Source organism: Eretmochelys imbricata, chromosome 6, assembly GCF_965152235.1.
Source record: "Eretmochelys imbricata isolate rEreImb1 chromosome 6, rEreImb1.hap1, whole genome shotgun sequence".
Classification (NCBI taxonomy): domain Eukaryota; kingdom Metazoa; phylum Chordata; order Testudines; family Cheloniidae; genus Eretmochelys; species Eretmochelys imbricata.
In genome coordinates, this window is record NC_135577.1 from 119,697,467 (window position 1) to 119,723,048 (window position 25,582).

At 45.0% G+C, this 25,582-nt stretch overlaps 1 protein-coding gene across 1 annotated transcript in view; it reads right to left on the reverse strand.

Annotated features, from left to right (window-relative positions):
- Window positions 1-9,656, reverse strand: part of PRKCH (protein kinase C eta) — a 167,696-nt gene extending 158,040 nt beyond the window's left edge. Inside the window, exon 1 of the mRNA XM_077820580.1 lies at window positions 9,297-9,656. Within this exon, the coding sequence (XP_077676706.1) occupies window positions 9,297-9,656 (360 nt within the window). The remainder of the gene's footprint in view (window positions 1-9,296) is intronic.
- Window positions 9,657-25,582: the final 15,926 nt, after the last annotated feature.

A 25,582-nucleotide genomic window follows, 5' to 3' on the forward strand; every position in this document is an offset into this window, starting at 1 on the left:
TCCTTTCCAGTCCTGCGTATGAGAGAGAAATTTCAAGTTCTTTCCTGAAGAATGAAAAATAAGAAATTGCTTACTGAGTCACAGTCCACTTAAGGCCACCTGTTCTTATCGCTCATGGCAACAAATGCCCCTTACGCTTGGGAAGAATGTCCCATCAAAATTCATAGAGTCACTGCCTTCTCCTCTTCTCAGGGCCTCCTTAAATATCTACCTCTGCCATGATGCCTACAACTCACCACTGACTGACACTGGCAGCCACTTGCAACTACTTTGTCCACTGAGGCAACTAATTTGTCCAGACATACCCAAACCCTCTCTACTGTTCCACCATCCACCACTCCCATGTGTCTGCTTATCCACCTATTGCAAACTGTCATAGCCCTAGACTGCAAACTCTTTGGGTCACAGAATGTCTTTATTTTATTCACAGGTACATGAGCGAGCACAATGGGGGGCTGACTGAAGCCTTTATAGGTTCTATCACTACATAAAAGAGCAGCAGCTACCATTTTCTTTTTCAAAACATTTCTATACTGGCAAAAGCCCTAGTGTGGCTGCAGTTATGCCAGCAAAAGCACTTTAATGTCAATATAAGCTACATCTATACTAGGAGAGTTTGCTGGGATATCTGTATCACAAACCTTTTCTAGTGTAAACCTTGCCTTAAAAATAAACCAGGATGTTCTACTTGATCTTTGAATTTTTGACTAGTCTAAAAACGCTGCAGCCTGGAGCATGAAAATTATTGTCGGTAACCCACCACTTCAGATGTTGTCTCCTTGATATTAAAAACTAAGATTTCACACTAGCCAGAGGCAGACTCATTTAAAGGCTTATGATTGCTGAGCATGTCCCTGAATTTCCAAATGGTCTGAAATTTTGAGGACAGAGAAGTGTGGTGTTTGGTATGGAACCATTTACAGGAATACTTAGAGACTGATTTTATTTGATATCTCTTCTGCTTGTCCTTTTCCATGGTTACACAAAAGCTCTGGGGATTTCTTGAATGTATTAGCAAAGCACAACAACTCACTCAAGCATGAAAAATGGAAGGAACTTGTATACTGTGCAAGGAGGATAACAACTGAATTTCCTTCATTCGGCTTAGTAAGGAGATATGCTTTCATATCGAATTACACTATAAACTGTTAGGTTTTCCAACCGTTCAATAGTCCAAGCCGCCTCCTTGGTGGCCCGTTATAGCCTGTAGCGCAAAATAAGTCAAAACCAAATTGTTTTGCAGAAATTACTCAAAATCAAAAACCCCGATCATGCTGGCTAAAACGCAGCCTTACAAAAAAGCCTATGTGGTAAAGACTTAATATAAATGCAAATGCATAGAGGCCCCATCAGATTAGACTATAAGAGTCCTACAGAACTCAGTTTTGTACAGAAATCTCTCCAAGGTACTTGGTTAGCTTTTTTCTACTGTTAACCTAACCTCAGCTCCCTTTCTTAACAAGCAGCCTCTTCTAAAACAGCGACCAGGGGCTCAGGCCTGTAAACATTCATCCCAGAAGTGACTTTACTGACATGACTGGTCCCATCGTGAGAGTATGTTCTGACTCCAGTACCAGATTAATAAATCCCAGACCTATGCTCTTACCCTCTAACGAGGGTCTCCAATTAGTTTCATCAGCATTCCCTGTGATCTAATTTGGTAACCTGGTATATAATAGCAGGAAAGCCACACTTTCTTTCTGTTTAGCTTAGTCAGTCTTCATTTTAAATGAAAGATGTTGCCACATGGAAGGAGTGGCTATTTGATCCAACTCTGCAAGAAGCAGGTCTCCCTGCCTTTAAAGATGGGCAACAGACTGACTTGAATGGGTAGGCAAATACCCAATCAACTTTTTAAAACTTCTTTCTGAACCCAATAGTCAGATTTTGTCCATCATTCAACCTCTTGTTCAAATCTCTCTTTACAGATTTAGAAATTTTATTAAGCTAATATTAAAATTATATAATACAGTAACTCCTCACTTAACGTTGTACTTATGTTCCCGAAAAATGTAACTTTAAGTGAAACGATGTTAAACTAATCCAATTTTCCCATAAGATTTAATGTAAATGCAGGGGGTTAGGTTCCAAGGAAATTTTGGGGGGGCAGACAAAAGGCATTATATACTGTACAGTACCGTACTGTAGTTGGGAAATGCCCCTGGCTTATGCCACACAGGCATAGCCCGCTGCAGGCAAGGACACTAGGAAGCACCTTCACAGCAGCAGTGGCAGCTTACCCGGAGAAGAACAGGTGCCGACTTTGCTGGGGGATGCTCCAGGCCCATCTCTTCCTATCCCTGCTCCACTCCAGGCCCACCTCTTCCCACCTCCACTCCACCTCCTCTCCAGAGCACACTGCACGCCCGCTCCTTCCCCGCCCCCAGAAAGTCCTTAGCACCGCCAAACAATTGTTTGGCAGGCTTAGGACTTTCTGGGAGGGAGGGGGAAGAGTGGAGATGTGGCACTTCCTCGCTCCTTCCCCTCCCTCCCAGAAAGTCCTAAGCATCACCAAACAGCTGTTTGGCGGTGGGGGAAGCGCTGTGAGGGAGGGGGGGGGAGGCAGAGAAGAGGAATTTGTGAAATGCTCCCTTGTAAAGTCATTGCTCTTCCACAAAATCTTACATGCAGTGTACAGAGCAGGCAGCCAAACAACATTATAAGGGAGCATTGCACAACTTTAAACGAGCATGTTCCCTAATTGAGCAGTGACATAACTTTGAAACAACGTTAAGTGGGAGGACGTTAAGTGAGGAGTTACTGTACATAGGTTACAAAAAAGAGTGTCTGTACATCTGGGTATAATAATTAAATTATCCAAAAGTACAAAGGTTGGTTTAAAAGTAATACAATCTATATAGTACATAATCAGCAATAACCCAACTTTTATGATACAATTTAGATATTAGTATCCACTTCTGCAAAGTCCACAGTGACAATCCATGTCAGGAAATATGCTGTCACAGGCTACAAAAATCACTCACTCACACACACACACACACCCCAACAACAACCTATGCTCAGTAGCCTGAATCAGAAAGGTGCTGAGCACCCTCAACTTCCTACTGGCTCACAGCTTTGCGTCTTAAAACAAGCATCCTCTAGGGCACCCCTGTTCACTATGTCATCTGTCTGCCCGCACACCTAGATTGTGGAAGACTTGGGGAAGGGACAGTGTCCTCCTTTGGGTCTTATACACCGGTTAGCAGTTAATGCTTAACAATAAATAATAATTATTCTACTGATCACATTCAAAACAAGGGAAAAACTTCTGCATCTGCTACAAGAAAATTATAACCCTACCAAAGAAAATTTTGCAACCCTGCAAGAGAAATTTAAAAGGGTTTTTGCAAGGCAACACAAGAAGGGCGAGGCTAGTTTTCACCCCCATTGCAACCAAGTGAACTCCTAACAAGCCACTGTGCAAGCATCCATCATGGGATCAGATGGAAATAAGACTGTCAAGACATGCCAGCAGTTCCAAGCCCATCAATCTAATGGTCCATCTGTGTATTTTCCCCTAGTAGTTTTAGAGATGTTTAAGTAGGTGAATCCCTTGACTTCATACTCTTCAAGATCAAAGCTAACAAAAAGTTTGAGGTAGTTTAACAAGGCTGGTGAGTAAAAGTGCTGAAAATTCTAGGAGCTATATCTATAGACTGACAACCTTTGTAACAACAATTAAATCACTCCCTAGTAACTATGACAATTCAATGCTGTTCCAACATGCTCTTACAATTACTATTTGTCCATGCTTAAAAGTTACATCAGCTACTACTTAAGTCCCATAGGAATGAATATTAAGATATTTGGTAGTGATCTATTGTAAAAATTTCTCCATTCAGTTAAAACTTCAGTACTTTGCACTATTTATGGCGGTGTTTCTCAAACTTTTTGAGCCAAGCCCCGCACCTCCTTTGAGTTACAATTTTTGGTTGCGCTTCCCCAAACCAGACAAAAAGAGGTGAGTCAGAGGGTAGAGGTGGTACTCCCGCCCTAAGTCCCACCGCACTGGGCTGAATCCAGAGCCGCCTGGCATCGCTGCTGGGCCCCCCAAACATTCTTACACTCCCCCCAAGGGACACACCCGACAGTTTGAAAACCTCTGATTTATTGTGTCTCAGGCCATATCTACACTACCACCTATGTCTGCAAAACTTATGTTGCTCTGCAGTGTGAAAAAACACATCCCTGAGCGACATAAGTTTTGCCGGCATAAGTGGTAGTGTGCACAGCGTTATGTCGGCGGGAGAGTTTCTCCTCTGCTTGCTGGTGGTGGTTTAATTATGTCAACGGGAGTGCTCTCGCTGTTGCCATACTGCAGCTACACGAGAGATCTCAGAGCAGCGCAGCTGCATCGGTACAGCTATGCCGCCGTAAGATCTCTTGTGTAGACACAGCCTCAGTGTCATCCGATTGTCAGCAGAGGCACAAGTAAACGAGGCACCGTACTTGAGCTACTAGCAAAATCCTTAAACAAATGTCTGCAAAGCTCAATAAATGCTTTAAAATAATTCTTGTAGCACCAGGGTTGTCATCACAATGCAAATCACAACATAACAGCATCCAGAGTATAATGATGAGCTTGATTATCCACTGCCTTGCACCTGCTGTAGCTGGATGCACCTGTGTAACGCAAGTGTAAGGTGCTGCCATTCAAGTTTGGCAGAGTTTTACACCCACTCAGCACGCAAAGGTACAAGATAGTGGAGATAGCTATGCCCACTTTATTCATACGCAAGGCATGTTGGCACTTAACAGGAGATATTAAACATACCTAAAAAGGTAAACAAAAAAGAGAAAGAGAGCAGAGCCTCACTACAAATCTTCCCTATTAACATGCTCTTACAAATGTGCAAGATGAATGTCACACCTGCTTAATAATGAATATGCAATTACAGAAATATTCAGTTTGTAATAACATTTGTTTAGCAGAGAGGCTTTGGCAAATCAACTCATCTGAAGAGTTATGAGACATAGGTAATTCTAAGAAGATCCTCCGAATATGAATTTCAACATGCACCCCAAGCACAGTATTCCATTCTGATAGCCAGACTACTCACATGCATAAAGTTACTCATATATGTAAGAGTTTGGGGCCTAAATTGCTATGGATTAAGCAAATCATCACATATATGACATTAACTGACAAGGACCAGTAGTAGTGACAAACTACTTGCTAAAGATGCCTCTCTTTCCACATCTGGATGCTCAAGCATACTAAATTGTCTAATTACAGACTGCAAGATTTGCACTGTGCTTTCCTATGGCTTTCAGGAAACACTAGCCATCGATTAGTTAGATGCATCAAGGGCTACAATATTACTTTAGAACACCAGACCAAAAAGAGTGCATTAGTTCTTAGGCCTTGTCTACCCACAAAAGTTGTACAGCTTTTATTATACTGGTGTAGTTAAAAGCGGTACAACCCCCTTTTTGGTGAGGACCAATTCTACTGTTATAAAAGTGTTTATACCAGTATATCTTATTTTCGCACAGGAAGGGGAATAAGCTATACTGGTATAAAGAACCTTTCATACACAGAATCATACAAATCATAGGTAGTGTAGAAGGGATCCCAAGAGTTCATCTAGTCCATTCCCCCCATTTTGAGACAGGACAAAGTAAACTTGGACCATCCCTGACAGCTGTTTGTCTAACCTGCTCTGAAAAACCTCCAATGATGGGGATTCCACAACTTCCCTTGGTAACCTATTCCAGTACACACCTATCCTTATAGCAAGAAAGATTTTCCTAGTATCTAAGCTAAATCTCTCTTGCTGCAGATAGCCTATTATTTCTTGTCCTACCACCAATGAATATGGAGAACAGCTAATCGCCATCCTCTTTAAAACATATCTGAAGATATGTTATGTAAGAATTCTTCCACTGACCTAGCCACATCTGCAGTGGAGGTTAGGCTGACAATGTTGCACAGGGCATGAAATTTTTCACAGCCTTCAGCAATGTAGAAAGGTCAGACTAAGTTTTAGTAGTGTCAACCTAGCTATGAGCTTGTCTTCACTATGCGGAGATCGACACTGCCACAATCAATGCAGCAGGGGTTGATTTAGTGGGTCTAGTGACGAGCCGCTAAATCAGGGGTGGGCAAACTATGGCCCACGAGCCATGTCTGGCCCATCGGACCTCTTAATCCAGCCCTCAAGCTCCCTCCAGGAGCGGGGCTAGGGTTTGCCCTGCTCCACGCTCCAGCTGGGGAGCGGAGTCGGGGGCTTTCTGCACGACTCCTGGAAGTAGCGGCACGTTCCCCCTCCAGCTCCTATGTATAGGGGAGGCCAGGGGGCTCTGCATGCTGCTGCTGCCCCAAGCGCCTTCCCCCACAGCTCCCATTGGCCAGGAACCATGGCCAATGGGAACTGCAGGGGCAGCGCCTATGGATGGGGCAGCACGCAGAGCAGCCTGACCATGCCTCCACATAGGAGCCAGAGAGGGAACACACTGCTGCTTCCGGGAGCTGCTTGAGGAAAGCGCCACCTGGAGCCTGCACCCCTGAGTCTTTCCCTCCACGCCCCAACCCCCTGCCCCAGCCCTCCAAACCCCTCAGGCCCACCCCAAACCCCTCATCCCTATCCCCACCCCAGAGCCTGCACCCCCAGCCAGAGCCCTCAACCCTCCGTGCCCCAGTCCTGAACCCCCTCCTGCCCTCCGAACCCCTCGGTCCCAGCCCGGAGCACCCTTCTGCACGCCAAAACCCTCATCCCCAGTCCCACCCCAGAGTCCACACCCCCAGCCGGAGCCCTCACCCCTCCTGCACCCCAACTCCCTGCCCCAGTCTGGAGCCCCCTCCCACATTCTGAACTCCTCATTTCTTGCCTCATCCCAGAGCCCACACCCCCAGCCAGAGCCTTCACCACCTCCCGCACCCCAACTCCCAATTTCATGAGCATTCATGGCCCGCCATACAATTTCTATACCCAGATGTGGCCCTCAGACCAAAAAGTTTGCCCACCCCTGCGCTAAATCGACGGCAGAGCGCTCTCCAGTCGACCCCGGTACTCCATCTCTCCGAGAAGAGTAAGGTAAATCAACCGGAGAGGGTCTCCCATCAACACAGTGCAGTGACGATACCCGGGTAAGTTGACCTAAGCTATGGTGACTCCAGCTACACTATTCACGTAGCTGGAGTAGCATAATTTAGGTCGACTTACCTGGGTAGTGAAGACAAGCCCTATCAAAATCAAGAGTGTGGCAAATTCACATGCATGAGAGATTTAGTTAAAATGACCTATGCCCTGGTGTAGACACCATTAGGTCGATGGAAGAATTCTTCTGTCAACCCAGCTAAAATCCCTTCCATCACTGTGGCCAGTATCTACACTACAATGGTGTAGCTGCAGCACCACGTACAGATTTTGCACGGATATCTATAGGTGTGTAGCCCATACATTGTATAAGGAGGACTTGAGCCCTTCCACCTAAAACAAGTGTTATTGAAATAGGCGACAAAACTAATAACCAATATTAACAAAAAGATTGACAAGATGGGTGTGAACCACAATGCTGTCACACTGCATGAGGCTTCTCCCTTGCCTTATCCTTTCATCAATCCATTATGTATTTCAACCGCTCATTCTACAGGGCAGGAACCTCATGCTTGGCTGGAGAGCACTTAGCACACTGTTGGGGGTGACAATAAATAAGCAGGATGTGTAGCACCAATGTTGTATTTTTCTATAGACACAATCGTCTCTCTGGTACTTCGATACATAATGCTATTTCTCAGCCACTGTGCTGAACTGAGAAAGGAAAGCACTGGCAGCTAAGATTTCGATATCTATCTGTTCTCTCCAGTGGCACTTCTCTCCCCCACATGCATCATCAGTGTGATTTGACTGGTGGTTTTTTGACTACACTGACTAAACTGTCTGGTCTCAACAAGTTATTAACTGTTAATTCCTTCTGGGAATATCCAAACTCCTCTGCAATCTGTCTACCTGGAACGGTGTGTATTTTCATTCAGCATTTCTTGTCAAACTGTAAACTATTGCTAGATGGATACACTTCCCTTTCCCATATTCTAGCTCTGGAAATGAAAGCAGGAGAGCCTTTAACTGACACAGAGATAATTATTATGCACCACATTTTAAGAAAGATGTGAAAAAATTGGAAAGATTCCAGAGAAGAGCAGCAAAAGTGATAAAAAGGTTTAGAAATCCTGACCTCTGAGGAAAAGCTGAAAGCATTGGGCATGTTCAGTTTAGAGATGAAAAGACTGTGTGAGGGATGGGGGACCTGATAAGAGTCTTCCAATATGTTAGTGGCTCTTACAAAGAAGACGGTAATTAATTGTTCTCGAAGTTCACTAAGGGTAGGGCAAGAAGCGATCGGCTTCACCTGCAGTAAGGGAAATTTAGGGTGGACAATAGGAAAAACTTGCTAACTCTAAGCATAGTTAAGCACTAGATCAGGTTTGAGGTAGGTTTTTGAATCCCTGTCACTGAATCCCCTTCACTGAAGAACAAGAACAAGGTACACAAACACCTGTCAGGGATGATCTAGGTATATTTAATCCAGCCTCAGCACAGAGGGATGCACTCAATAACCAGCTCAGGTCCTTTGAAGCCCCACATTTCTATGATTCTGTATATCATCTACTCCATCATTAGAGTTGAAACATGAACTATAGCTCTGAGGGGAAGGATGCAAATTGCACCTACTTGGAAAGTTGGGGAACAACCTGCAAATACTGATGTTTGGCTTATGCTGTTATGTATGTGATCTATGCATGATCATGCATTGCCAAGTTCATCCCTGTAACTTGTTTAAATTCAGGGGTGAATTTCGCCCAAAGTGTGTGTGCATATCCACAGGTGTATGGGTATGTACGTATGTAGATTTGTAAGGAAATGTATCCTTCCTGGTGTGCATACGTCTGCAATTAACGGCAAGCATACACATATGGATGAGAGTTTGTAGGTGTGCCTGTGTAACCCACTAGTGAGTGTGCATTACTCACATATTCAGAGAGAATATGAGTTTTTACAGCCCCTTGTTGGGGCTCTTGAGCTCATATTTTTAGCCCTGGAGGTCCCCAGTTCAATCTTCAGCAGGTTGTCCAACATGGTGGCCGTCCCAGATGCACCTTGTCGCCCTTGCATGCAGAATGCACGGAGCAGTGTGACTGAAGGCAGGCGTAGGAGCGCAGAGGCATGGGTGTATACATAAAGGTGTACAAGTGCTCGTGCATGCCCTCAGGTGTGTGAATGTACATACCAGTATATAGGAGCACACACTCCGTGGGCAGCCCACGTCCCCACGGAAGGATAGCTACTCACCCAGCCTTCGAAGCTGTCAGCGCTGCCCAGGGTGTGTAAGAGGTCATGGAAGCGCAGGGTGCAGTTGGCCACAAAGTCATCGTAGCCGATGGGGGTGTCATGGAAGACGGCCAGCTCCAGCTGACGGCCATCGGTGACGGGGGCAGAGAACTCCTCGTTGTAGGTGGGCTTGTTGGTCTTCTGTTTGGTGCTGGTCTGCCCCACCCGCACCTGGTCCACGCTCACCGCCACGTAGGGGTCCAGCAGCTGGTAGCCCTTCTTGAAGAGCGAGTGTCTCAGCGACCAGCGGGTGGGCTGCAGACCCACCGCCTCGCCGATCCGCACCTTCATGTACCCGTTGAACTTCATGGCCCCGGCCATGGCAAGCCGGCTGGGCAGCGAGAGGCGGAGGGGGCACTAATGGAGAGCCGGCGGGGATGCTGAGCGCAGCAGCTCCCGTGGGGGGGGGGTCCACCAGCGGCAGCCCCTCCTCAGTGGGGCAGGCAGCCCCCGCTCCCCCACCTCTGAGCCATACTGCCCGAGACCAGTCCCAAGCCCCCCTCCGCCGCCCAATCCAGGCGCACCCCTCCCTTGCCCGCCGGGACGCCAATCACCGGGCTCGGGGCGGGGACGGGGCTCTGGCCGCAGCGAGCCCGCCGGAGTTCGCCTGCCGCGGGGAAGCAACCACCCGCCGCCCCAGCAGCAGCAGCAGCAGCGTCCCCGCCCCAGCCGAGGCGGGCCCGGCCGGGCTGCCGAGTCCCCGCAGCGGGAGCTCCCGGCCCTCGCCGCTCCGCAGCAGGAAGCCGCCGCCGCCGCCAGTTCCGCACCCGCCCGCCCGCCGCAGCCTCCCCTCAGCCGGCGCGGAAACTCGGGCGCCGCCGCCGCTCGCGCCGGGCCCCGGCAGAGCGCATCGCCGGCCCTGCCCGCGCGAGCCAGGCGGGCGAGCGGGCAGGAAGCACCTGAGGCATGTGTGACAGCGCGGGGAGGAGCCTGCAACCGGCCCGGCCGGGGCGAGGCGAGGCGAGGCGGGGAGGCTGCCTGGGGCTGCTTCCCGCTCCCCCCCCCGGAGCTGCTGGAAAAGCCGCATCCCTGCGCCCAGCCAGCCCGGGGCAGGAGGGCGGCGGGCCCCGGGGCGATTGGTTGCCTGGGGGACAGAGGGGGACCCTCGCCGCTGCCCGCTTTGTCACCCAGGGCTGGGAGCCCGGCCCGGCTCCCTCGGGAAGGGGCGGAGGCGGGAGCTCAGCCAAGCGCTGGGCGCGGAGCCGGCACCGCGCGCGGGCGGGCCAGGCAGCGGAGCAGCGCTGTGGTGGTGGGCAGGGACTTGCTCCCGCCCCCGGCGTTTCCCGATCCACAGACCAGAGCGTGCTCAAGCTGGAAAGGCGGGTCAGCTCTGCCTGCCCGGGGTAGGTCCGCCCCGCAGCTGCACAGCTGGCCCGTCTCCGCTGACTCAGACTCCGGCGGGTAAAACTGCAGGGTAGAGGTTCAAGCTCATGCCGGAGCCCGGGCTCTGAGACCCAGTGAGGAGGGAGGGTCACAGAGCCCGGGCTCCAGCCCGAGCCCAAATGTCTCAGCTGCAGTTTTGGAGCCCCACAGTCCGAGTTTGAGTCAGCCGACGTGTGCCAGCCGCTGGGGTTTTATTGCAGGGTAGCCAGACCCCAACAGCCCATGCCGGGACACAGACGGGAAAGGGGAGCCCTGTGCCAGTGGTGAATCACTTTCTTGGAATGGAGATTAGGTTATGCATATTAGAATAAAGAGAACGGTTTTCATTCCTGACCCATCTCACTGCTAAATCTCTCCTGCGATCTCTAACAAAAAGTGCCCTAGCCTGAGCTTTGGTTTTGTGGTGTGTCGTGGAAAGTAAGATGGTTTAATTCCCTCATTAGCGATAAATGGCTGGGAGAGTTTCTTAATTTCCATATGGAAGTATGTGCACCTGCCGTGCTTTGTATCCTGAAGACTCCTGTGAACCTTACAAATTACAAAACCCTGCTATTTCTCATGTTGCTATTCTGCAAAGTGGTTTCACACTGTCTCATGTTATCTCACGAAACATTAAATCGCAGATCGCAGCGGGAAGGATTGCTATTATATAATTATATGCAACAATTGACATTAATGCAAAAAGTCAGGAATTGCAAGAGTTAAATCTTCCAGCAGCAACATTGCATTGGCCCGTGCAAAGCTTTGCACATCTTGTGTTTTATCACACATATTTTATAACAGAAATAGTAATATTAAAGCTACACATTGAACCAGAAAAACAGGAATAGAAAATGTACAAATATTTTTGCTATTCAAGCCTTAAAAGTTGCATTGCCTGCATTTTGTGATTAACTATGCCATGTACCATTAACATGGGCTTTGGCATTTAAGCCACGTCTATACTCTAAAGTTTTATGGTGAAACACTTGCCCACGTAACAATATCAGTATGTCGCGAGAGTGAGTTCACATTTAGCTGTCTTTGCCCATGCACCAGGTCCTGTTAGGATGTGTCTACACAGCAGCTAGACACCTGCAGCTGGCCTGTGCCAGCCGATTCAGTCTCGGGAGCATTTGGGCTGCGGGGCTGTTTCATTGCAGTGTCAACTTCCAGGCTTAGGCTGTAGCCCGAGCTCTGGGGCCCTTCCACCTCGCAGGGTCCTAGAGACCTGGCTCCAGCCTGAACCTGGAAGTCTACACTGCAGTGAAACAGCCCCTTAGCCTGAGAGCCCCACAAGCCTGAGTCGGCTGGCACTGGCCAGCTGCAGGTGTCTAGTTGCTGTGTAGACATACGCTTAGAGACAGCATGGGTAGACATCCCAGTCCCCCCATTGCCACCTTGCAGCACACTGCCTTGTAGGTAATGTTTGCAGTGTATTGTGGGATACCAGCACTTCTCTTAGGGAATTGTGGGAGTTGGTGGCCAAGTTTCCACAATTCCCTCTGTTCCATAATCGGCTCTTCCTCATGACTGTTTTCAATCTCTCCACCATCTTGCTGTCAGACGCACAGATGCTGAACGGATCAGTGGAGGTCTCATCTGTTTTAGAGACAACAGCTACAGTTGCAGAGCTACAACCACCACCACAGCAGCCAGGGTTACAGCACTGAAAATGGGGAAACTGAGGCATGGATGATCTGGACAGTGAATAAAAATCACCAGATGCTGCGGGCATTCACTGACCAGCTGCACACAGTGGAGCGGCGTTTTTGGGCCTGCGAAATGAGCAGCGAGTGGTGGAACCTGATCACGATGCCAGTCTGGGATGAACAGCAATGGCCAGAGAACTTTCATGTGCAGAAAGCTACGTTCCTGGAGTAGTGAGCTGAGCTCACCCCAGCTCTCCAGTAGAGAGACGCCAAAACAAGAGCTGCTTTGGTCCGTGCACCCCTACTAAAGAAGTCTTAGACTGAAAACTGTCTGAACAGAATTCAACGATAAATGTTACACCTGCTTGGCATGGCATTTTGCGCAGCATTAGAAAGGGTGCTAAACTGTGGGCTTCTATGGTAATGACAACACTTCTTTGATTTTGACCTGTAGGTGGGGGGATATTCAAATACTTTTCATTGATCAGAAAAATGGATGCCTTTTCTGGGATCTGAAACTTTATTTTCATAGTCACCTTTTGTGGACCCTTTAGACATAGCGTGCTGACCCCCAGCAGTCTGCAGACCATAGATTGAAACCCACTGAGTTAGACCCTGAGCATATGGGCAAAATCCACCAGCCTGGGAAAGAATTCTCTGTAGTAGCTCAGAGCCTTCCCCATCTAGTGTCCCATCACCAGCTATTGGAGATATTTGCTGCTAGCAGTCACAGATTGGCTACCTGCCATTGAAGGCAGTTTCATCATACCATCCCCTCCATAAACTTATCAAGCTTGGTCTTAAAGCCAGTTAGTTTTTTTGCCCCCACCGCTCCCTTTTGAGGGCTATTCCAGAACTTCACTCCTCTGGTGGTTAGAAACCTGAGTACATAAGCAGAAAGGGGTACTCTCAGAGATGAAAATAACGCCGAAGACTTACTGGTTCGGGGCCTTGGGCAGAAGGGGCAGGGCTGGGGCCGGGGGGGAGGGTCAGCATCCCCCAGCCAGCCCATCTGCATGCTGCCTGGCCTGCACCGCCCAGGGCTCCAGCAGCAATTTAAAGGGTTCGGGGCTCCAGCCACTGGTAGTGGCAGCGGTGGCCGGAGCCCCAGGCCCTTTTAAATCGCTGGCCCCAGGGCAGCTGATCCTTTTGCCCCCATCCCCTACCCACCGTTGGCAGCTGGGGGAGGGGGAGGCAAAAGGCACAACAATTTTAAAGCACTGCCATGTCAACGCTTTAAACCAGCGGCCACTTTGTACCAATATGCCGTACTGGCCCGTAATGGCTTACTTTCAGCCCGGGTACTCTTTCATGATTATGCAATGATTAGTGGATCTCTGGGGACATTTCACTGACGTTAACATTGATGGTCAGGTGAGGTGTGTGGTGCTTGCATCTTGAGGAATACAGGACTTTTTGAAAAAGCTGCAAGCAGGGACATTTTTCCCAGACTGGCATATTGCTTGTTTGTTTTAAAAAATAAAAATCATCTGTCGTTAGTAAAGTCAGTATTTAAATACTCCTCATTAAGTTCTGAAGTTCACAGCTCATTGTGGGGAATTGGATGGGTTCCTACCTTCTCTGCTGCTATTGTTTGGCTGGAGTTTTCTAGTGAGTTACTTTGTAATCTTTGCAATACAAGACAATTTGGTCCCTTGAAGGTCCCAATTTAAGCACAGAGCAGGCCTGACCCTGCTTAGCTGTGCTTGATCTGATGAGAGTATCCAGAAGAATGGCTATGGCGGATTAAGGTACATAGGCCCTTGTTGATTCTGTCTTGGTCTCACTGAAGCCTCTGATGGATTCAGGAATCTTGGAGTTTATTTAATCTTGAGATCAGATCCACAGTTCCCAGAACTTGGATTTGGTTGGTGGGAATCCTGGTCTGGCCCCCAGTCAGCCTCAAAACTCTCCCCCTGCAGCCCTCTGGCTATATTTAATCTAAAAATTATTCCCATCCCACTGAACTCTCCTCCTTTCAGCCATTGTACATTATTGTGCAAATGGAATACCGTACGTAAATAAAGCAAATCTTTCTAATCGTAAGAGGGTTTGTGGTTTTTTTCCTGTCCTTCCATTTCCTCATTCTACTCTTTCCTTTCCACCTCTCTAACCTTCCTACCATTTACTCTTTTTAACTTTTGTTTTCTTTTTCTCACCTTCTCCCCCCTCCTCCCATGGGCACCGGGTATCATAGGTGGGGGCCACACCTGTGCCTCCCCAAACAGCCAGGTGTGGCCCCCACCCACTCTCTGTCCCCAGGCCCCCTCCTGCGAGCTCCCCTGTCCCTGTGTTGTGGCCCCAGCTAGGTTCTCTGGGGCTGGGGAGGCTGCGGCCACGCCACCTGCCCTCCTGGTGCTCTAGAGGCTGCGGCCACACCACCTGCACTCCTGGCACTCCGGGGCTGGGGTCATGCCATCCACCTTCCTGGCGCTCTGGGTTGCACCACCCGCCTTCTCAGCGCTCTGGGGATGGAGCCACGCCTCCTGCCCTCCTGGTGCTGGGGGCTCTAGCCCGGGGCGGGAGACAGCAGCCACGGTGGGGGGCTCTGAGCTCCGGCGGGGGTGGGGGCACGGAAGGGGTGGGGCTGGGGCAAGTCTCCCCCAACAAACGTTTCACGCACCACCCATGCATCCTCCTCCTCTTCATTTTCTCTGCCCATCTCTCTTCCCTGTCACTATTGCCTTTCTGTCCCTGTACGCCCAATCTGTTCCTTCCATAGCTTCCCTCTGTCTTCCTCTCCCTCACCTACTCTCCCCATCAGATGATCCTTACTTTGCCCCCAACACTCTTCTCTTACTCCCTCCAGTTGCTTCATCACTCCACTTCTCACAACACCTGGCATGATGGAGTGGCAGGTTCAAGATCTTTTCAGACACAGGGATCCTCTTCACTCCCCTAGAGAGAGCAGATGTAACAGGTTCAGTAGTTTAATATTTGCCCCATTGTTTCTCTCATGGAATCAACAGATCTGCCAGAAGAGCTTCTATCAGACCTGATCATTGTTTTTTATTAGGGCTGTCGATTAGTCACTGTTAACTCAGGCAATTAACTCAAAAAAACGAATCACAATTAAAAAAAATTAATTGCAATTAATTGCAGTTTTAATCGCACTGTTAAACGAATAGAATACCAACTGAAATTTACTAAATATTTTTGGATGCTTTTCTACATTTTCAAATATATTGATTTCAATTACAACACAAAATACAAAGTGTACACTGGTCACTTTATATTATTTTTTTATTACAAATATTTGCACTGTAAAAATGATAAACAAAAGAAATAGTATTTTTCAATTCATCTTATATAAGTACTGTAGTGTAATCTCTTTATCGTGAAAGTGCAACTTACAAATGTAGAATTTTTTTCATTACATAACTGCAGTCAAAAACAAAACAATGTAAAACTTTAGAGCCTACAAGTCCACTCAGTCCTACTTCTTGTTCAGCCAATTGCTCAGACAAACAAGTTTGTTTACATTTACGGGAGATAATGCTGCTTGCTTCTTATTTACAATGTCACCTGAAAGTGAGAACAGACATTCGCATGGCACTTTTGTAGCCGGCATTGCAAGGTATTTAGGTGCCAGATATGCTAAACATTCATTTGCCCCTTCATGCTTCAGCCACCATTCCAAAGGACATGCTTCCATGCTGATGATGCTCGTTAAAAAAATAAATTGTAAATTAAATTTGTGACTGAACTCCTTGGGGAAAAATTATATATATCCTGTTCTGTTTTACATGCATTCTGCCATATATTTCATGTTAGAGCAGTCTTGGATGATGACCCAGCACATGCTGGTGTTAAGAACACTTTCATAGCAGATTTGACAAAATGCAAAGAAGGTACCGATGTGAGATTTCTAAAGATCGGTATATCACTTAACCCAAAGTTTAAGAATCTGATGTGCCTTCCAATATCTGAGAGGGACGAGGTGTGGAACATGCTTTCAGAAGTCTTAAAAGAGCAACGCTCCAATGTGGAAACTACAGAACCCGAACCACCAAAAAAGAAAATCCGCCTTCTGCTGGTGGCATCTAACTCAGATGATGAAAATTAACATGCATCGGCAGGGCTGTCCCTAGAGGGGTGCGGGGCCTGAGGCGAAAGTGATATCACTTCCAGGACCAACAGTGCTGGGGGTCAGTAGGGGAAGCTGGGGGAGGCGGTGCCTCCCCAAACAGCCAGATGTGTCCCCGCCCAGACTCCACTCCCCCCTGGGCCCCGTTTCGGCAGCGCCGCTCGCCTTCCTAGGGCTGGGAGGCTGCAGTGCGTGCTCACCCTGCTGGCGCTCCGGGGCTGGGGAGGCTGCAGCGGCACTGCTGTGCACTCTCCCTCCTGGCGCTCCGGTGCGCGTGCTCTCCCTCGAGTGGAAGGGGCAGGGCTGGGGGTAGCTTCCCCCAGCCAGCAGTTCACCAGTGGCCTGTGCGGTGCTGGCCAATCGCGCTGGCCCGTGGGGCCCCTCAAAGTGCGGGGCCCGGAGTGGTCGCCCCAATTCACCATTCCCTAGGGACGGTTCTGTGCATTGGTCTGCTGTATTAGTAGGAGCATTGCCAGCAGATCAAGGGAAGTGATTATTCCCCTCTATTTGGCACTGGTGAGGCCCTCCTGTACCTGGAGTATTATGTCCAGATTTGGTCCCCCCAGTACAGAAGGGATGTGGACAAACTGAAGAGAGTCCAGCTGAGGGAAATGAAAATAATTAGGGGGCTGGGGCACATGACTTATGAGTAGATGCTGAGGGAACTGGGGTTATTTAGTCTGTAGAAGAGAAGAGTGAGGGGGGATTTGATAGCAGCCTTCAAGCTACCTGAAGGGGGGTTCCAAAGAGGATGGAGCTAGGCTGTTCTCAATGGTGGCAGATGACAGAACAAGAAGCAATGGTCTCAAGTTGCAGTGGGAGAGGTCTAGGTTGGATATTAGGAAACACTATTTCACTAGTGGGGTGGTGAAGCACTGGAATGGGTTACCTAGGGAGGTGGTGGAATCTCCATCCTTAGAGGTTTTTAAGGCCCAGCTTGACAAAGCCCAGACTGGGATGATTTAGTTGGTGTTGGTCCTGCTTTGAGCAGGGGATTGGATTAGATGACCTCCTGAGGTCTCTTCCAACCCTAATATTCTATGATTCTGTCATCTGCCCCCATGAAGGTCTCATCCTGCTCACTAATAGTTAGAGATTGATTTGTACCAAAGGTTTTTAATTCCTTCCAAAATTTGTGTTAGCATTAACTATGATCACTCTGAATATTCTTCTTATCCATATAAATGTCCAATCCTTTTTTTAATCTTGCTAAGTCCTTGGCCTCAGTGACCTCCTGTGGTAGAGAGTTTCACAGGCTATTTACATATTGTGTAAAAAAAAAATCCCTTGATCTGTTTTGAATTTGCCACCATTTAATTTTATTGACTGTCCCCTTATTCTTGTGTTATGAGACAGTGAGAAAAGAATCTCCAGATCTACCTTCTGTAGACCATTCATTATTTTAAATACTTTTATCACCTCCCTTCTAGTTAGTCATGATAGCTGTCCATAATAGTCAGCATGGACCTTACACTCCATGGACTTTGTAAGTTCCATGCTAATGATGAAGGGCAACTTGCAACCATTACAAGGCTGCAGTCGGAGACATTGTAAATACTGTAGGCAAGACCTGAAAATTTAAAAGTGCCAAACCGTGGAGCTGAAAAGTCCACAGAATGAGCCAGCAGACCTTATGTGGGCTGAGCAGCAACCACAGATCTTGTAAGCTCCACGATGGTAAGCATGAAGCTTCCAATGTCCATAGGCCTTCAAGGGGTCAGGTTTCAGGTGCTATAGTAGTAAACAAAGGACATTTAAGTTTCTTGAAAAGGAGTTAGTTTTGGCTTTTGAAATTTACAAGGTTCACCTGAAATGTCTGATTTGCACCCAGGTTTCTTTGAAAAGTTTTTTTTCTTATGGGGCTTAAAAATCTCTTCAGGCTACTCTAGCTGAGCAGCTAACCTCGGGAAGACTTATTTAGAAGTTTATAATATCTGCCAAAACCTGTGGGAGCACACAAAGGTTTATGTTTATGCAGAAAATCCATATTTTGCATACTTTCCAACTTTACAAGATAATAACTGGTGCAGAAGACTGCCAAGGGACTAAGGAATAAAATGAGTTTAGAGTGTCTAAACCAAACCACTTTTGCAATGGTTAGATAAAATTTGAATTAAAATAAAATATGTCCGACAACATTAATTACAAAGCTGCTCTATAACACACTAGAGATCTGTCTTTCTACTTCTTCCTTGGTTTTCTAGTCAGAAGCAGAGGAGATCCTTCCTGTGAACCTCATTAGAAGTAATGGTCATGTTAAATCAGATCTGGAAAGACCATTGGTAGAAATGGGGAGAGGTTCTAATGAGCACTAAGGACCTAAGGTAGTCAGATTCTGGCCCGCAAGGTACTTATGCATGTGCCTAACTTAAGCACGTGAGTAGTCCCTTTAAGTAACTTACCTTACATGGGTGAACTGTGGGGAAGGAAGGTGCAAAGAGCCCTCTTCCTCTTCACCTTCCACTCTTACACACACAGTACTGCCAAAGCCAAACATTCAAAAATCAGGGGTCAAGCTTCCCCCAAAACCATGACATTAGCTTATGAGACTTTAAAAAATGAATAAATAACACATGTTGGGTTCTTTTTAGTTACCTTTGGGTTTTTAGCCTTTAGAGTTCATATTTTCAAGCTCTTTTCCACAACCATGGGGGCCAGAAACATTAGGTTAAAAAAAAAACAACTAAACTGAGATTCTCAGGTAATCACATAACTCTAGGATCCGTGGCTTTAAGAAAAAAACACCAAATATGGTGATGATAAAATTGTGAGCTAGTACCCCCCACTGCCCCTTTGCTGAGCAACAGAGATGTCCAGGTCCTGCTAGTCAGCTTCCCATCCAAGAAGAAATCAGTGATGTGCAGTTTGGGTACATTCTTAGCGTAACTTGTTTTATTTATACCAGTGGTTCCCAAACTTGTTCCGTGCCACTTCCGGCAGCTCCCATTGGCCTGGTGCAGCGAACCGCGGCCACTGGGAGCCGTGATCGTCTGAACCTGTGGACGTGGCAGGTAAACAAACCTGTCCGGCCCGCCAGGGGCTTTCCCTGCACAAGCGGCAGAACAAGTTTGGGAACCACTGATTTATACATATACACCAGTCCTGGAACAGTGATGGTCACACATGGCATGCAGGCAAGGCCCTCACTCAAAACTCTCAGCCAAACACCAGTCCCCAGCCAATTCTTCCTCCAAATTGATTCTATTTAGAGAGATTAAGGCAGCGAGCAAATCCTCTTGCTGCTTGCCAAGCTTTCCGAAAGAAATTTCAGAAAACCAACAACAATGCAGCATTTCTTCCAAGACTAAAAATTTGCTCAGATCCTGCTAAGAACTTGTAAGACTGTGTGTAACAGCACCATCTGGTGACCACTGCCATAACACTTTGCTATGCACAGCTCAGAGCGAGAGCAGAACTGCAGTTCCTGCACTCAGGGCAACACCATTCCTCTCTACTTTTCTCCAAGAGATGCTGAGATCCTCTGTCAAGAAACTGAACAAGGAGCCCTGAAGGAGAGTAGAGAGGGGCATGTTCCTATTGTGCATAGGAGTGTCCCGGAAGTCAGAACACTTCCTGGTGCTTCCATTTGACTTGTGCAGCTTTGTCCCATCCCCTTATGCTGGGCTATGCCTAATGGGAATGATCTAGCCCTAAGTGAGCTCACTCAGGAATGCTCTCTCTTAAAACTGACTTGGCTTTTGTTTCCTCAATGCAAATGACCATAGAAGGAAACGAAGTAGTGAGAATACTCTTGCACTTTCTCTTTGAATCACTGTAATCTTAAATATAATTTTATGTATTTTCCCCTTATGTTAGCGCTATTTGGAAAACCTGTTTTTTTGCCTCTGAGAACAAAGCCAGAACACTTGGCTTTGCCTTATTCTAACTTTATGGTTTAGTCTGCCCTCAGTTCACACTGAAGCTATACAAAAATTAGAGCACGCTCATTCAGCGTCTAGAAAATAAAACAAACAAAACCTCTTTATCCTCCCAAAGTGTAAGCTGTTCCCTTTACCAATAACCCATAATTCTCAAGTAATTTGGTATCATCCCCATTTGGCATGGTAAGGGCAATATGCAACTAGCCCTATTTTTAAATTTATACAAAACACTGGTTACATTCACAAGTGAGACAGTAAGTGACTGGAATACCTTGGCTCTCACAGCTACTATTTCAGAAATGCTACTGACCTTTCTTGTAAATGGAACTGAAGTTGAATACATTAAAACCAAATAGAAACAGCTGCACAGTTTAATGTACCAGGAACTAACTCTATTTAGTTCCTCTACTAATTTTAATCTATTTATACCACTTCCTTCTCACAGCTCTTTCTATAATGGTGCTTCTTAAACCTCTGAATAATGACAGCTGCTAAACCAACTATCCCTTGTGTGGAATAATTTGTTGCTGGAAAAAAAGACCAAATTCTTCTCTAATAATAATAATTACGGAACTGATCCAAAGTTCATTGACACCAGTGACAAAGCTTCCATTGACTCTAGCGTTTCAGGTTCAGATCCTGGGCTGCATGTGAACCTGGAGACATTCTGCTGAAGTTGAGGTATTGCTTGTGATTTACACCCCTACAAACTGAAAGCAAAATCTGGTCCAATATCAATTTTCACTCATTTTAGATCTATAAGTATTTCCTGAGACTAAACTGGAAGCTCACCCAATCTATATTATTTTTTATTTTTAGCAAAACACCATGTAATTTTATAAAACGGTCACATTATAACAGCAGACTACTGTTTATCAGAGCATTAACTCCTACAAGCCAATCATTAATACAGCTAACAGCCTATTTGATATATTAAACTGCTCTTGTTAGTCTTGTCCATTAACAAACAGTGGTCACTAACTGCTAATAGCAAGTGAGTTATTAAATATAATTACTTGTGCAGGAAACACTGGAGAACAAGCTGATTGCTCAGAAAGAAATAAGCCCTACTAAAGCAAAACAGTGTTGCTCCTTTATTTGTAATTTAGCCCAAACATGACTGATACCGGAGAGCAGATTTTAGTTAGCAATTTAAGAAACACTTGCAAGTCAGTCCCTACTCACAACACCAATCCTGTCAAACGAACCTCCACACTAAACCAGAGAAATTCCAGATGCTGGTCACTGGAGCTCTTTCTGTATTTTTTCTGATGAGCAGTTGTTTAATCTAAATACAGACAGAACCATGGGATGATATATATAACCTACTGTAAGCCAAGACGATGTGGGACCCATTGCTTCATTCGTAGTCTTACTTTTAATTTTTTTTTTACCAAAGTCCAACATTCAAACATAAAAACGTCTTTCACTTTTCCCACAGTTGGGCTTGATGCATGAATTACTGGGTGAAATTCAGTGGCTCATGTTATTCAGCATGGCAGACGAGATAATCATAATGGTCTTTTCTGTCCTTAGAATCTCTGACTAAATCTAAAGCCCCAGTCCTGAAAATACACGTGTGTAAATAGTCCCATGGGTACTTCACATGCATTTTATGTTCGTGTTTGCTGCACTGGGGCCTATATAAGTATTTCCAGCTCAAGCATTCACAAATCATAAGTCAATTCCCAGAAATCATGGCGTCGGTTTATAAATCATGAGATTTTTTTAAAAAATATTTCATTTTGGGCTCTTTATTTGCCCTTTGGCATCTGAACCTTTGAGGTGCACTTGGTTCATGTTTTCCAGCTTTTCTCCTCAGCTATGAGAGCTAGAGACTTATTTTTTAAATTAACACAGAGTCTTACAAAATAGCATGACTCCAGCAGCTGAGGCTTTAAGAAAGACATCAACTGTAATAAGACCCCTGATAAAAACAGGACAATTAGCAACACTGCTCCATGCAGAATTAAACCTCAATGGGCAGCCCTAGAGACAAGAACTCAAATTTAGCCCTACCTTTTGATTTTTCTTTAAAGCAAACTTTAAAGTACTATAAAGCCAACAGAAATATTTTATGATTATTTTCATTCCACTGGAAAAATTGTTTATAAAATAAAAATAGCCTCTATTTGCCAGCTAAGCAGTGAGAACCTGAAAGTGAAACTGACTAGAAACAAACACTAAGCATAATTCGTTGATTTTTAATATTTTGTGTTCATTTGTTTATATGTTCCTTTTTTTCTTTTTAAGTTGGGGGAAAATGTAAAAAGTAATCAGCCTGAGCAGTGAAAAGTGAATTGGGTTTTTTAATTTCTGTGTTAACAATCTCAGTTTTTATTAGTAACATAGTAAATATATGAGTTTATCATTTTTAAATTGGCAGTGGCCCTTTAGTATTACAGCCTGTATATTATTTTCATATAATTTGTGAGTTCAGTAGAAGATATGTGAAAATCAGTTGACAGACCACTTGAAAAACAAATCAGCAAACACTGAAATTAACATTCTGGACCTGATTTTGATCACACTACTTTCACACTGATTTAAATTGAGTTACTTGAGTAAATGTTGCTGCTGAGAGAGCAGAATCTGGCCCCTTCCATCCCTCATTGAGGTCAATGGAATGGATTGTTATTGACTTCAGTGGGAGTTGGATCAGGTCCTTAGTTACTCACTCTTCCTCTTTTCTAACTTTCCTCTCAGCTGATTGTGTACACTAACGATGCCTTCATATTTTGACTATGGTGTATATTATACACTGTCAGTTACCAACAAACTGTTAGTCACATCCATGCCTTCCACTGTTATGCCGTTAACTTATGCAGTCCCTTCTCCATATTACAGCGATAGTGTGTTTACTCTGGATGCTGACACTTGCAATTCATTAACAATAAATTAGGAAAAACAAAAATCCCAACCAATTCAGTTATTCCTAAATGGTTACAGGGTTTTTCGGAAATGCTTACTAGCAAGGTCCTCTTAAATAGGTGACCATTAACCACTTTGGTTCCAATTCTGCAAATCACTCAAGCAGAGGCTTATGTCCCATTGATTTTGATGGGACTTCAGGAAAGTACTTAAGCATGTCTTTTTAGAGAATAGCTGAATAGTGTCCTCAATAAGCAAAGATATGCAAAACTCTATACCCTTGTTACACATAGTTTATTTGAGCAGTTGTTAAAATAAGGATATATTCAAATAAAGTAAAAGGTAGTATATTAAAATATTGTAGCGTTACTATGGGGAAAGTAATGGTTAATTTAGATTATTTTATCTGTAATGTAAGAAAACAAAGTAGCCTTGTTTTCATGTCACAAATCCATATGTTGTGGGGCTTAGCGCTTGTCTAAATGAATACAAAGAAAAACTCACACACCACCAAGAGAGAAAAAAAACATTAATTATTCTGTAACTAGTTAATTAGGGATAATTATAATCCCTCTGCTTCCTTCTGCAAATGCTGTACATTCACAGCTCAAACCTGCAAGGTGCTGAGCCCTTTGGCTCCATCCAGCCGCTCAGTAGCTCCGTAGCCCCATCCACTGAAGGATGTGTGCTTAAGTGCTCTGCTGGATCAAGTCCAAAGTGTTCAGGATCAAGCCTGTAAGCTCTCAAAATGAACCATGACATCAAATGTGCATAAATGACAACAGGATGATATAGCTGTAAGCATAACTTCGGTCTTTTGCCCTTTACACAACAGTCAACAACGTGAAGAAACCATCCCAGCGCAGCTGGGTTACAAATAACTATGTTTACTAACTATTCAGAAACATGAAAGGCCTGCTATATTTATACTGCTCTTCTAACTGGTGGCTTCCAAAACACAGAACATGGTGAGCATTACTAGAGGAGTCACGAACAATGTAAAGGGATCCTGCCATATTCCTATAAACTCCGATAACAAAACAAATTAAGGAGTAAAATAAAAGGATGCCAGGCACAATAAGACACATCTGAATGATCAGAGTTCATGATCCAGACATGCTATTAATATGTTCTTTATTTTCTCTGGCTCTAGACTCTATCTCATAATCATATTACCATTCTTTAAAAAATCCAAACCCAACGTGTTTCACACACTTGTTCTGTTGAAATCTAATAGTAGTAGAAGTGTTTTGTAAATATAACTTGGAAAAGTGATAAAAAAATATTTCCAAGTGTGGGAATACAGCCTCCTGTGCATCTCATTATCAAAAAATATTGTATAATTGAATTATAACTGATATAACTCTTATTATGTTTTCAGACTCTTCTCTCACTGGTTGAATGACTGCCACTTCGCTGGAATTTTCGGCATATGCTGGAACCCATCAGAAGCAAAGTACAGCACCCTTTGGTAATAGTAAAAAGAAATAAATGTTAGCTAGTTGTCTCCTTTGACCCATTCTGAAATATATATCGAGAAATGGTTTTTTTAAATAAAGAAAGTTGCAGAAACTAATGCAGACATAAGTGAAAATCCAAATTAAATTTTGTACCATTAAATGTGTTAAAGGTTTGCTACAGACAGACAGTAGCTCATCTCTACTTCTATTGATTTCTGTGGAAGCAAGATCTAGTCTATTGTTACCAAATGTCTGTTGTCTACTCTTAAGATCTATTTTTGGTGTTATTTGGTGAAATTCAAGCCATGTTACATGGGTTTGGATACCATGATTAAGAACAACATAATTAAAATCTAGAGCTATTCATAAAATGGACAAAACAGTTTTGTGGGAAATTTTGTTTTAGAAGGTTCAAAATAAATCTATTTTCTATTTGTTTTTTAAAGTTTCTGCTATGTTTTTGTCCATTTTTAAAACTGGTTTCCCAAAATCATGTTCAAAATCATTACTGAACATTTTTTATATACCAAAATCACAGTTTATGGTAAATGAATATTGTCTTCTAATTAATTACTTGAACATTTTTGGTTACCAAAACCTGTGATTCTGGTAAACAAAAATGTTCTATAATGATTTAACACAATTTCAATAAATATATTCTATTTCAAATGATTACAATGTTGCAGAAATTTTCAAAGCTGTGAGCAATTTTTGTGAAAAGTTCCATTTTTCAAAAAAAGACCTTTTATCAGTCAGAAAAATATTTAGTGTGAAAATTTTTGACCAGGTGGAATAAAAACCCAGATATATAGAGAGTATTCCCAAATGTATTCTTTTCCTTTCAATTGTCTTTGGGGAGTAAACTAGGCTCCCAATATCTATGCAACTGTTTGCTTTCCATGATCCAGATCATCTCCTGGAAGTTCTACCGCTT